This window comes from Sinocyclocheilus anshuiensis, unplaced genomic scaffold, assembly GCF_001515605.1.
Source record: "Sinocyclocheilus anshuiensis isolate Anshui unplaced genomic scaffold, SAMN03320099.WGS_v1.1 scaffold132, whole genome shotgun sequence".
Taxonomy (NCBI): domain Eukaryota; kingdom Metazoa; phylum Chordata; class Actinopteri; order Cypriniformes; family Cyprinidae; genus Sinocyclocheilus; species Sinocyclocheilus anshuiensis.
The window spans coordinates 155,218-168,623 of NW_015555730.1; the positions used below are offsets into that span (position 1 = coordinate 155,218).

The following is a 13,406-nucleotide window of genomic DNA, read 5'->3' on the forward strand; positions in this document are numbered from 1 at the left end:
TGTAGTGGTGGCCAAAATTATTAGAACGCTAGTATTTTCACCAGTTACAAAATGGTTTTAAGACAGTTATTACCTGCCTGCAAAGCTACCTGAAAAACTATCCGCAAGTGCACCCAGGGCAAAAGCTGCTTTAAACACAAAGTGTGGTCACAACAAATGTTGATTTAATTGAGTTAATATAAGTTAATTGATAAAGAAAATCTATTTATGACATTATTTTTGACAGCATCCTCATTTTACAGCATTTTTACACAAGTGCCTAAAACTTTTAACAGTACTGTAGCTTTGCAGGTAGGTTTCTTGAAGCATCGGCATGTCTGAAAATGTAAACATACAGTTAGTTGGTAGTGTTTCAGTATTTGTATCATTCTGCTTGTCTATGTTAAGTATAAACTGATTAATTATGTATCTTGAATGCCATGTAAGTAGCTTTGGATAAGCCATATTTATTTAAAGTGCGTTAGATATGTTGGCTTTCAGTATATAGTGAGTATAATATCAGATTCCTCACATAACACTTTATAATGCTTATTGTAGAAGTACAGTCCTGATCAAAGTCCTGTATGTAGATAAAGAGAATCAGGTTAAGCAAATAATACCACATCTCTGTTTTTAAGCCATGTTTGTTTGAGAAAGTATGTGAACCTGAACATTGTCTGTTCATATGAAGAGATAATTGAAGTCAGTTGTTTCAGTTCATGGGAGTTTAGCACTTCTGCTCTGTTGAAGAACATAAGCCCGGGTTTTTTAAGAATTGAATGGAGAACAATATTAAGACATTTAAAACCACTGTTACTTTGCTTGGGAGTGGTTTTCTAACAAAACTCACTCAAAAACAGGTCATGTCACAAAGAAACTCAGGGGAACAGGACATCTGCAGGCCTCTAGATGTCCTTCACTGATGGAGAATACATGAGATTTGGAGAAATTTAGCATTACATCTCTTACTCATCAGTGGATTTTCTGCAGTGAATGGGTGCCGTCAGAATGAGAGAACTTTTTGATGACTAACTAAAAGTCTCTTCCACGCATCTGTATACTCGTCTTGTTGGAGCACAAAGCACAGTGTAGTTACTGTATCAGGCCTAATTTGCTAAGTGTGATATGGGATAAAGAAAGACTGACTTGTTCTTTGTGCTGCTGACTGAATTCAGTTAAATTCCTGACACACGACTGCTTTTTGAATTCTTTGTGGTCTACTACACGTATAGTAGTACGTGAACCAGCTGTTTGTCCTTCTAAATGTTTAAATCGCATTATATCATGTGTTTTCTTGATGTTTGTCATGTATTTGCTCTGCAGGTCCTGTGCTTGGAGAAAAGCCTGGAGGAAATGCTGACAAGAGTCGATGAGTTTGTTGGTATGCTTGATATGGTAAGATCAAGATTTTTCTGCCGTTCTCTGAAGTTGTTTTAACTAATTACTGAAGACAGTACTCAATGCAAAGCCACTTACGACATGAAAATGTTTCAATTCCGCATGTAACCACTAAGCAATTTTGTTAACTAAAACTAAAACATTTTTTTAAATCATTTTTCATCATGTGTTTCAATCAGGTGTAAATGTTGCTAACTGAAATAAAATAGGTTTAAGTTGAAGCAACGCGCTTAATAAAACTAAATAAAGCAAAATTACAACCGAGTAGAAAAAAGTCTATTTAGAAAAAAAGCACATTGCAAAATTGAAAAAACTCAAATTAACTGGAAATATGAAAGTAAAAGCTAATTTAAAATGTTAATAAATACTATAGTAGTATATAAAAAATACTAACATAGTTTAAGAGTCAAGATCCCCGCCTTAAAATATATAGGCAGCAAAGTTCTGGGTAGCAACTGATTACGTAATCCAGATGACAAAAATGTAATACTTATAGGCTAATTAGATTATATTACATTTTAAAATACTCGTAATGAGACTACAGTTGCTTTATTTATTATGTGATTACATATTATTCACACGATAGCAATACTTTATTAATTATTTATTGATTCTCCCTAATTCTTCTTTTTATTAAACTCCCAAACTCTCTGCAGTTCTTTCACGAAGCCCAGTTTAGGAAAATGAGATGTAAAATTTAATGCATTTCATGTTGTTAATCGCAACGATTGGAATATATTTTCTTTCTCTTTGTAGTTTTATATCAGTATGGTACAAGATTATTAAATCTTTGCTTGTACTGTATATTGTTACTGTACTGAACTAAAGCAAATGCTTAAAATATTATCTAGATTCTAGAAAATACTGGCCTTTGAATGAAGTATCCAAATCCATTAGTAGAATAATGGCAGATATATAAACAAACAAAAATAAATACAATTCAAATTTGATTCCACTATAAAGTTTCTTCCACAGCAGTGTGACTGCCATAACTACTTTCCCTCAAAGTTTCTTCAGACCCCCTAGAAGCCTGCTGTTGCCCCCTTAAACCCCAGCTTTAATAACCACTGTGACCAAAGGCGTTGTTAATATTTATTTATTTATTTTGTTTATAGATTCGAAATGACACCTCACAGGTGGTCAATGAGAACCTACCACAGATACAAAGAAAATCTGAAGAGATGAGAGAGATTTACCGAAAAATCGACAAATTGGAGGTAATAATAACTTTAAAGGGGTCATATGATGCAATTTAAATTTTTCCTTTCTCAGGTGTTACAAGCTCTTGGTGCATAAAGAAGATCTGTAAAGTTGCAAAGACTAAAGTCTCAAATCCAAAGAGATATTCTTTATAAAAGTTCAGAGTCAGCCACGCCATCCTAAAATAATCCATAATTATGTCCCCACTGGATGCATATGCCTCGTTTATAATGGGTTTTCATGTTTTTGTCTCGTCGCACTGGGACACGGCATCAACAGTATGGTGAGGGAAATAACATTTCCGTCACACGCTTGAGGTATTAGGCCAATCACAACGCACTGGATAGCTGGCCAATCACAGCACACCTTGCTTTTCAGACCGATGAGCTTTGTAAAAATCAACACGTTTCAGAAAGGCGGGGCATAGAGGAGAAACAATAATGTACAGTATGTGGAAAATAATGTGTTTTTTTAACCTTAAACCGCATAAACACATTTCATTACACCAAACACACAAAATAATGTTCTTTTTAGCAGCATCATATGACCCCTTTAAATGCTATCATTAAACCATGCTGATGAATGGACATGTTTTTTGTTGTTGTTTCAAGTGTACTGTCTAATTCTAAGGCCTTTGTCAAAATTGTTGGAGCCAATGTCAGTGCAATGGAGGAACAAGTAACTCAAGTCGAAGGTGAAGTTGGGACCCTACCAGGCACCTTCAAAAAGTTCTTCCGCACAATGGCTGTACCAGGTTTTTTAAATGTGAGCTCTTTATATATACATACATGCCTGCCATATTATTTGGCATGCTTTAAAATTATACAACTGGTAACAAATGTTTACTTTTTTTTTTTTTTCTACAGAAACCTGCTAGCCCGAGAAGGCAATCACAAAAACATCAAGAGCTTCCCAGTGTATTTAGGACAGAAGATTACTTTGAACCTCAATCTGAGCAGTAAAAGAGACTATCGTATTGACTTCAAGAAGTACCAATCAAGACCAGGGTTCTCCAACATCAGCAGTGCTGCCTGCTTTCAGATGCAAACACCTGGGAGTGCTAACACAAACATTTCACGGTCACTTTATCTGCAACTTATTCAATCAGTCCAACGAAGCCAACTGTTATTTTAGTAGGCAGTCTAATGGCAGCTAGTTTTATAACAAACAGAAGCTTTGGTTTTAAAGAACTAGTTTTTTTCCTGAAGTGCCTCTCCAGGAAGTCTGACACTGTTTCTTATAAATGGGAAAGCATGTTCGAAAAATGTCGGAACATTAGTTGAAACGTTTCTATGATTTTTACTCCTACTTGTACATAGTTTTACAGCTTTATAATTGTTTTGCCCTCAGTCTTTTCTTCCAGTGCTTGAGATCTATTTGCACTACTTTCACTGTTGCTATTTATCACTGATCTATCTTATTAAGGTCTACAACTTGGTGTTTGGCACATGTTGACAATGAATATGTAATGAATTCACGTAACCAGTGTAAATGACTCTGGGTTATTATGTAGCATTCAGTGCTGCACTCCTCAGCCAAACAATCGCCACAACAAACATTGTTTGTCATGGACCATTTACTTTTATACTTAAATGTCCATGGACAGTTGTGTTATGCTAATGATTGTCTATTTGTAATAAATTTCCAAATGTAGCCTATCATGAAGTGACTACATTACATTACTGATCAAAGCTTGTTATTGGTCAACTGATCATCTTTGTAGAAAGTCAGATAGAACAGTTTAGCAACTTAAATTACATAAGATACAAGAAATCCCTTAATCAAGCATTCATTCATGTTGTATTGGTTAAAAGAAATAATTCCAATAACTCAACATGATCACACCGAATACATTTTCCCTGCGTAAGGAAATGGTCTGTTTGACCAGTGAACCACTAGGACCAGTTTCTCTATACTTTAGTCAGTTTTTAAAAGCTTCATACTGTGTGTGAAATGCAAAATTGCTTTGGTCCAAAAGACGTTCAATGTCTCAGTCACAACAACCACCAAAACTAGAGGCCAATTTACACATTTAAATACTAATTTCAAAACTGTTCAACTCCAGATCAAAACCTACCATTATGCAAAACTGAACAAGACAGAAATCTACATTTTCTACAGTTATATTTAAATATGTTCCAAGTCTAAAAAATATTAAATTACAAAATTATGCTATCAAAACAATTTGATGTAGCTGAACACATACACATTTCATTTTATTACCATCCATACAAAAGGGGAATCATTTTGTACTGTGAATAATAATAATAATAGGAATATATTTGTACATGTGAGTGGCCCGTGTAACAGTAGATAACAGTAGAAAGTTGTTCTTTTGCAAAGAAAAGAAAACATGGTTTAATGTTTTTAGGTCATTTTTTATGAGTAACAAAGTGTGCTTGTTGGGTGACGAACTTTGCTAGTGTTATGAAAAGAATAAGTTGATTGTATATAAAGTGAAGTAGTTTTAATGCATTTTTGGATGCGAAATTTACTGTTGTGCCGAGCTGAAAGTTGGGAAGAAGATCTGTGAGAACTGTGAAGGGTTTCGAAAGAGTGGGCCAATTATTGAAAAAAAAAAATGATAATAATAAAAAAAACTGCTGTTCACAAAGCGTCACAAATTGAAAGACAGAAAAGGTTATTTATGTATTCATTTAATACAGCGGTGGGATATAAATAGTTAACAATACTTTAGCATATAAATGAAACTAAAACGTCTTAAAAGTCATAGACATAATGTCAGTTAAAAGTGATAACGCTAAGGAATCGTTAAATCGGCTCTTTTGAACCGGTTCATTAAAATGAGCCAAATGATTCACTTTCCAACGCTACCGGGATCTCTACACGCTACGCTGAACAGTCACATGACCTTGAATGTCATGGCAACGTCTCTTTCGATGGCTCTGGCAACGTCGTTACGTTCGACCAAACACTCCAGTCTAGTAGGTGGCGGTAATGCACCTTTGAGATGAGTTGCCAACCGCCATTAAACCTGAAAGAAGAAGAAGAAGAAGTTACGTTCGACCAATCAGCAGCGTCTGCGGCTTGTAGGAAGAAACGAGAAACGCCGCACATGTGTTTCATCAGCCGAGCTTCGCTGAGGAAGAACGGGCAGCTTTCCCATCTCAACCAATATAGACCAAATCAAGCATCTTTTACAGGTATTACTAGTTATGTGTGATTTTAGTTTATGCTTTTAATATGCTCATATATGTGATTAGACATGCATCAGTCGGCTATCTGTCCAGATCTCAAATCACAGCAGCTCTTCCTGCTATATGCTTTACAGCTGCAATAAGTGTACTTTAATGTAATAACCGAACAGCGTCACATATATTACCAATATGCTGCATTTACAAAAGTCCAGTGATGTTGTAAGGTTACGAAGATTGTGCTGTTTTCCTGTTCAAGCCAGCCATGCGAGGACAGGTTTTACCAGTCAGATAGCCTATTCTTTGCAGGATAAATGCACCTATTATTTACAGGAAATAAGCTTTTATGACCATATTAAGCACGCATGCTGATGCAACTAATTCACTCAAGCTGCTACTGTTAATCATTAGCAGCTAACCTTGGCAGCTGTTACTTTTTCCTAAGAAGGAGGAAGCTTAAATGTAACTTGGTGGCAGTGTTGGGTGTAACGCGGTACTAAGTAACGCGTTACTGTAATTAAATTACTTATCCACTGAAAAAGTAAAGTAAGGGATTACTGTTCATTTTTAAGTAATTTAATTACAGTTACTTATAAAGTAACATACTGTAACGTGTTACAAACTGTAAATAATTTCAACAGTTCTAAAATCAATATTGAATTTGAAATCAAAATTTACAGTCTAAAGATAAAATTGAATGCAGCGTCTTTAACCCTCTGCACGCCGGCACGTTCACTTTCAGTTTTTCCTGATTCACAGAGAAACCTTAAATACTCCGATAAGACTACAATCAATCGAATCTAAAAAAGGGCCTACTTTTATTTGTGTACACTGACAATAACAACAAAACATTGTGCTTTTGTAAAATAAACAAAACAAACAGGGTGTGCGTTCTGCCGTCTAGGTCTCCGTGAGCAACTTTCTGAGCATCACAAACTCAGTGAATACTTCACACAGAGACATGAGAAACATGTCTATAGAAAGCTTGAAGTGTCTACTTTTAAATTCGAAAACGAATATTATCTGATTATGAAACTAAAGCGAGGTACTGTACAGTCTTTCCCGTATCTGAAAGCTTTAAGTGTCTACTTTTAAATGAACGAATTCAATTCGAAAACGAATATTATCTGATTATGCAATCCGTATGAAACTAAAGCGAGGTATAGTCTCTCCTGTATCTAAAAGCTCGAAGTGTCTACTTTTAAATGAACGAATTCAAATCGAAAATGAATGTTCTCTGATTATCGGAGTATTTCTATTTGTTAACCAAAGAAGGTTAATTTTTTTTTATAAAGTATTACAGTTGTTTTAAAGCTAAAAGGCTAAACTATTATATGTTTGACTCAAATTGAAAGAATTAAAGAGTTTAATTTCTATTGCTATGCTTTAAGGTTTATAGGGATTTTAAGATGTAGCCTAATTAGCGACTTGAATAATTAAGTTACTTATTGAGTAACTAAATTACTTTTCAGACAGAGTAATTAGTAAAGTAATTTAAATACAGTATTGATGATGTAATTAGTAATAGTAATTAATTACTTTTTGAAAGTAACTTACCCAACACGGCTTGGTGGCAAAATATATGCAAAGTTTTAATTTATTTATTTCTTTCTTTTTAAGTTTGTGCCATGCTGCTTCTAAAAGCCGCTTCTCATAGTACAAACAGTGGATTTAATTGAAAATAATTGTCAAAGCACTGTGAAATTTATTTTTCTAATATAAAAAAAAAAAGTGCAATATTAAAGGGGTCATATGATGCTATTTTAAAGATCATTATTTGGTGTAACAGAATGTGTTGACATGCTTTAATGGTCACTTGAAATCGCATCATATGACCCCTTTAAAAAAAAAAAAAGAATAAATAAAAAAATAGATTATGATCTTAAAACTGAACTAAACAGGCTGGCATTATTGGTGTGTCTTATCTGTGGGTACATGGCTGCCAGTCATGTGTGTCAATCACTGTTTGGCAGTTTGTTGAAAGGCCCCGCCCCTTTGAGAGATCGCCCAATCATCAAGGTGGGACAAAAATACAGGGACTGAATGTCCAATGAGCAATCAGATTCTCTGTATAATGTAAATAGAGCGCAATAGTTCCCACCCCCACGTTTTCAACAAATTGGTTCAGAAGTGAAAGTCTTCATGAAAGAGCTGTTAAGAACCAAAGCAAACAGCTACAACGTGAATCACATTACAAACTTTAATTTGAAGCAACAAATACATGTAAAATTGATAAAAGACTGCTAATAACTTTGAGGGAAAGAACTGCAATCCCTTGAACAAATAATCAAATTTAAAAAGAGAGAAATAATAACAACTTTTTGATTAATATATATAAAACAATATATTTTAGGTTTATTTAAAAATATGCATATATAAATGTACACAAATATTTAGTTTGAGAGTGTAGGAAGACTACATAATTTACAGTGCTTCATATGAATTGATGGGTCCTAAAGTGCTCTTTTGGCTCCATTTGCTTGTTTATATTCTCTGATTGGTGGAGATCCTCTGCAGAATCGTGGGTAATGTAGTTCACTGGAAATTCTGCTGTTAAACAATTATCTAAAAAAAATAAGTTGAAATAATGCTGGCTGATGGCTTCAGCAGAAGCATATACAATCGATGAACAACCTCTCTTTACTGGTTTATAAGTTAAAGAAAATTAATGGGATTTTTAGTTCAGAAACCAGATTTTTGCACTCTGTAGCGCTCCTACTGAAGCACCACTTCCAGACGGGAGCCACAGTGACTTATTTAGTTTTTGCTCAACTTAAAAGATGAAATCAAAGAATATTGTTAGTACTCCCATGGCACATATACAAAAACCATGGTACTCTTGTGGTCTTGAATTCATGTGTGGAAATATCTGGACATGATTACTTTGGTAACACATTTTATGTTCTTATTAATCCGCAGCATCAGAATGTGTGGTATATGGGCCTTGTTTGGTAGTGATGAGTGCCTTTCAGTTCAGTGCACCAATGCCATGAAAATCGCTCATCGCGGCCCAGATGCTTTCCGCTTTGAGAATGTCAACGGTTTCACCAACTGCTGCTTCGGGTTTCACCGCCTCGCTATCGTGGACCAGCTGTATGGCATGCAGCCTCTGCGAGTCAAGAAGTTCCCCTATCTTTGGCTATGTTACAACGGTGAGATCTACAACCACATCAGGGTAAGTAGTTTTTGATATTTTTCTTTCTGATTATATCCATTCATAAAAGTTTCTTCCACTTATGTGCCTGATATCCAGTGTTTGGTAGATTACTTACAAAATGTAGTCCTTTACCGAACACAAATTACATGATGATTAATAATGATAATTCATACTTTTAGATTACTTAATATACTCTGACTACTTTTTGATTACTTTTAGATTACTTTTGACCTAACTTGATAATCACATTGATTTGAATAGCATTATGTTGTAGCATATTGATATAAAATGGAAAAAGAAAGAAAATGTATTCCATTCTTTATCAACAGCATGAAGTGCATTAAACATCACAAACCCCAGTTTGGGAAATTCTAAGGTAACGTGAAGGAACTGCTGGAGGTTCGTAACTTAATGAAAAGCTAATAATCAATTAAATCTTAAAAATGTAAAATAAATAAATGATAAAATTAAAAAGCTCACTAAAAAAAGATTAAATATTTCTCTTATTTATGCCGTTGAGAGTGTGCCCTCTCAATTTTCTGTATAATTACATTAATTACAGATCTTGAAGAGATTCTGAACGTATACAAGTAAGAGGCTTCTTCAGAAAGAAAAATTTAAAAGACAAAAAAGAAGAATCTATGAATTATCAATCATTTACTGGCATTTTGTGAATATTAAGTCATAATGTAATCAATAAAAAAGTAGCTAGTCTGATTATGAATATTTAAAAAACTTTATATAGTTTAATAAAAAAGAAAATCTGATTACATAATCCAGATTACATTAAATCAGTTACTTCCCAGTACTGCTGATATCTGGTATCTCTTATATCCCTTCATGGTTTACCATAACATCTATTGTCCAACCTTATCTTTATAGCTGAAGAACCAGTTTGAGTTTGAGTATCAGACTAAAGTCGACGGCGAGATCCTTCTGCACCTGTACGAGCGCTTTGGAATCGAGAAGATGGCCTCCATGCTGGATGGCGTATTTGCCTTCATCTTGTTGGACACGGCTAACAGGAAGGTTCTCTTGGGCAGAGACACATACGGCGTGAGACCGCTGTTCAGACTGCTCACCGACGACGGCTTTCTAGCGGTCTGTTCTGAGGCCAAAGGTATAATGAATCATGGATAACTAATTGGTGTTTTTGATCACTTTGAGCACACTGGATTGCAGAATATGATTTGAACAGCCTTATGTTTTACCTTTGATTTAATCCAAACAGGTTTGCTAGACCTCAAAACCTCCATGTCCACTCCTGCAAAGATCACTGCCTTCCTACCGGGCTGCTTTGAGGTGTTTGACTTGAAGCTCACTGGAAAAGTGGAGTCTGTTCAGATGGATCGCTTCCACTGCTGCACAGAAGAACCCAAACACGCTGCCTATAACATCCTGGAGGGTCTTGGCACAGGTAGATGCCATATTCAGCAAAGTCGTAGTTCATAATACTTATTCGTTATGTTTTAAGCAGTTTGATAGCTTTGTATGACAAACAGATTTTTTTTTAATAAACTGGAATAAAGATACCCATTGTTAACCCTATTGCACCAAATAGTAATTAGGCTTGTGACTACACCACAACACAACAAATTTTGAACAGAACTGTAAACATGTTTGAGTGTCTAAATACTTATGTTAGAGCTCCTTTCACTGATCTAAACCTGACTGTCTGTGTGTCAGAGCTAATGCTTCAGTCTGTCGAGCTGTACCAACATTACAGCCTGTCACACTGCACTAATGACAAGAGCTGTTAAACGATACAGCAACCTAAGTAAGTATTTAGACACTCGTGTGACACTTAAAATGTGAGTCAATGTCATTGCATTAGATAAAATATATCAACATTAAATGTCATCTGCTGCAGGAGCTTTTCTCAAAACAAAATGTCAAACAAAAGTTATGACATTCAGACAATTGAGGCATGGTTTTAAGTGAATAAATACTCAAAATACTCTTATTTCTTATTTCCAGTTCTGTGTCCGATTCGAATCTTTTAAAATAAAATGAAATGTAAAAATAAATAAAATAAATTGCTAAAATAAAAAAAATAAATAAATAAAATGCTAAAAAAAAAAAAAAAAAGAAAAACCATAAATAATAATTAAAATAGTGGTAGAATAAAATAAGAAATAAAATAAAATGATGAAATAAAAATACAAACTATATAGCAAATCTCAACTGCCTGATTTTTATGTTGCAAAATGTAACTATATTTTTGCCCAGCTCTTTATAAGTTTGAAATATGAGTATGTCTGCATGCATACAGTATACTCGAATAGGACTATATAGCAAATCTCACATTCTTGATTGATTGTATCGTCACGAAATTCTATAAATGTAATATATAATTTACACAAAATGTAAACTAAGTTATTGCCAATTCTAATATACTAAATAAAGATAAGGCATGACAAAAACACCATTTACTGTACTGTCAGAAAATGAATTTCTTTTCATCAGGCTTTGAACTGGAGACGGTCAAGAGCAACATTAGGATCCTGTTTGAAAGTGCGGTAAAGAAACGCTTGATGGCTCACAGAAGAATTGGTTGCCTCCTCTCAGGTGTCTGTGCTCATTGCTTCAGTTTACTGGTTTAGTTACTCTGGGTTATTTTCTCACATTCAGCCTGTCCGTGATGGTTTTTTTTTTTCCAGGTGGTCTCGATTCAAGTCTGGTTGCTGCTACGCTAGTGAAACTGGCCAAAGAAGAGCAGCTCCTGTATCCCATTCAGACGTTTTCCATCGGTGCAGAAGACAGCCCAGATGTTGCTGCTGCTCGCAAGGTCAGTCACACTTTACAGCTCCAGAGCCTGAACACTGGAAGCTTGTTTTGTGAGGATAGGAAGTGTTAAACCATTAGAGACACAATCTAAGGTATTTTTGTGTGAGATTAGATGTTTGATTTAAACTGTTATCTAAAATAATAATAACCTACCATGAAAGTAGCACATTTTAAACTCGTCAAATGTGAAAACAAAAACAGTTTCATAATATTTAGAAATGATTTTCAATCCAGTTAGGTAAAAAACATTTTATTTTTTTTTTTTACAGATTTTGTTTATCAGAAACATTGTGTCCCACATTTAGTATGCAACCTCCATTACAACATTCCTCAAAATTGTGACATTTAAAGATGTGAAATATATTTGGTGGTTTTCAGCATGACAGGAAGACAATTATTCCCTTTTTTAATATATATACACAAAGTGGATTCATCAAGCTTAAACTTCAACCTAAAGTTATTGTTAAAAAGAAAAATAAGAAAATGATCAAGTAACCTTAATTTAACTTTTAATTGTAATTTATAACATTACAATTTATTGTTTATTGTTAGACAATTACAGAATCACACACATCAGGGTTTTAAACTGTATTTAGACAAAGCTGTATGTTCCACATTTTTATAATTGCAAATTGTTTTCAAATCTCATAGAAAAAGGTTAGAAAATTGAAATAGCTCAGATAATATTTATTGTGACTTGAGATTGACAACTTTTTCTAAAGGTTGACCATTAGAGAAAGATAGAAAAAAGTGTGTGTAGTGCCTTGCGAAAGTATTCATACCCCTTCATTTTTTTTCATGTTTTGTTGCTGCCTTCTGTTAAACTGCTTTAAATTACTTTTTTCCCACATCAATCTACACTCCATACACCATATTGACAAAGCAAAAACAGAACTGTCACAACTTCGTAAATTTCTTAAAAATAAAAAAACTGAAATAAGTACATTGCATAAGTATTCATACCCTTAACTAAATATTTAGCTGAAGCACCTTTACAGCCTCAAGTCTTTTTTTTTTTGTTTGTTTGATGCGACAAGCTTTGCTCATCAGCATTTGGCAATCATCTGCCATTCTTGTCCTCACCTCTTCACCTCTCAAGCTCTGTCAGGTTGGATGAGGACTGACGCACATTTTCTGGTTTCTCCAGAAATATTTGATTGGGTTCAAGCTCAGGCTCTGTCTGGGCCACTCAAGGACATTCACAGAGTTGTCTATAAGACGCTCTTGCTGTGTGCTTAGGGTCATTGTCCTGTTGGAAGGTGAACCTTCTGCCCAGTCTGAGGTTAGCTCTGGATTAGGTTTTCATTAAGGCTATCTCAATATTTTAATGCATTGAGCTTTTCTTCTACTCTGACGAGTCCCTCAGTCCCTGCAGCTGAAAAACAGCCCCACAGCATGAGGCTGCTAGCAGCACACTTTACTTTTGGGATGGTACTCTGCAGGTGATGAGCAGTGCCATGGTTTCCTTCAAACACGATGCTTGGAATTTAGGTTCATCAGACCAGATAATCTTGTTTCTCAGAGTCTGAGGGTCCTTTAGGTGCTGTTTTGCAAATTCCAAGTGTGTTTTCATGTGTCTTCACTGAGAAGAGGATTGAGTCTGGCCACACCGCCATAAAGCCTAGATCGGCGTAGCGTTGCAGTGTTTGTCCTTCTGTAAGTTCTAGAGTGACCATCAGCTTCTTAATCACCACTCTAACCAAGACCCTTCTCCATTTGCTCAGTTTGGA

At 34.9% G+C, this 13,406-nt stretch overlaps 2 protein-coding genes across 3 annotated transcripts in view; both read left to right on the top strand.

The window, feature by feature from the left end:
- LOC107672822 (biogenesis of lysosome-related organelles complex 1 subunit 4-like) overlaps nucleotides 1-4,098 on the top strand; it is a 4,971-nt gene extending 873 nt beyond the window's left edge. The window contains exons 2-5 of one of the 2 annotated variants that reach the window (XM_016466188.1): nucleotides 1,303-1,374; nucleotides 2,493-2,594; nucleotides 3,208-3,342; nucleotides 3,444-4,098. In XM_016466188.1, the coding sequence (XP_016321674.1) occupies nucleotides 1,303-1,374; nucleotides 2,493-2,594; nucleotides 3,208-3,342; nucleotides 3,444-3,539 (405 nt within the window). In that variant the 3' untranslated portion in view covers nucleotides 3,540-4,098. The remainder of the gene's footprint in view (nucleotides 1-1,302; nucleotides 1,375-2,492; nucleotides 2,595-3,207; nucleotides 3,343-3,443) is intronic. The other variant, XM_016466189.1, reaches the window with a different exon arrangement.
- A 1,511-nt stretch (nucleotides 4,099-5,609) lies between these two features.
- asns (asparagine synthetase) overlaps nucleotides 5,610-13,406 on the top strand; it is a 16,199-nt gene continuing 8,402 nt past the window's right edge. Inside the window, exons 1-6 of the mRNA XM_016466237.1 lie at nucleotides 5,610-5,741; nucleotides 8,652-8,907; nucleotides 9,772-10,009; nucleotides 10,121-10,306; nucleotides 11,356-11,457; nucleotides 11,550-11,677. Coding sequence (XP_016321723.1) covers nucleotides 8,659-8,907; nucleotides 9,772-10,009; nucleotides 10,121-10,306; nucleotides 11,356-11,457; nucleotides 11,550-11,677 — 903 coding nt within the window. The 5' untranslated portion in view covers nucleotides 5,610-5,741; nucleotides 8,652-8,658. The remainder of the gene's footprint in view (nucleotides 5,742-8,651; nucleotides 8,908-9,771; nucleotides 10,010-10,120; nucleotides 10,307-11,355; nucleotides 11,458-11,549; nucleotides 11,678-13,406) is intronic.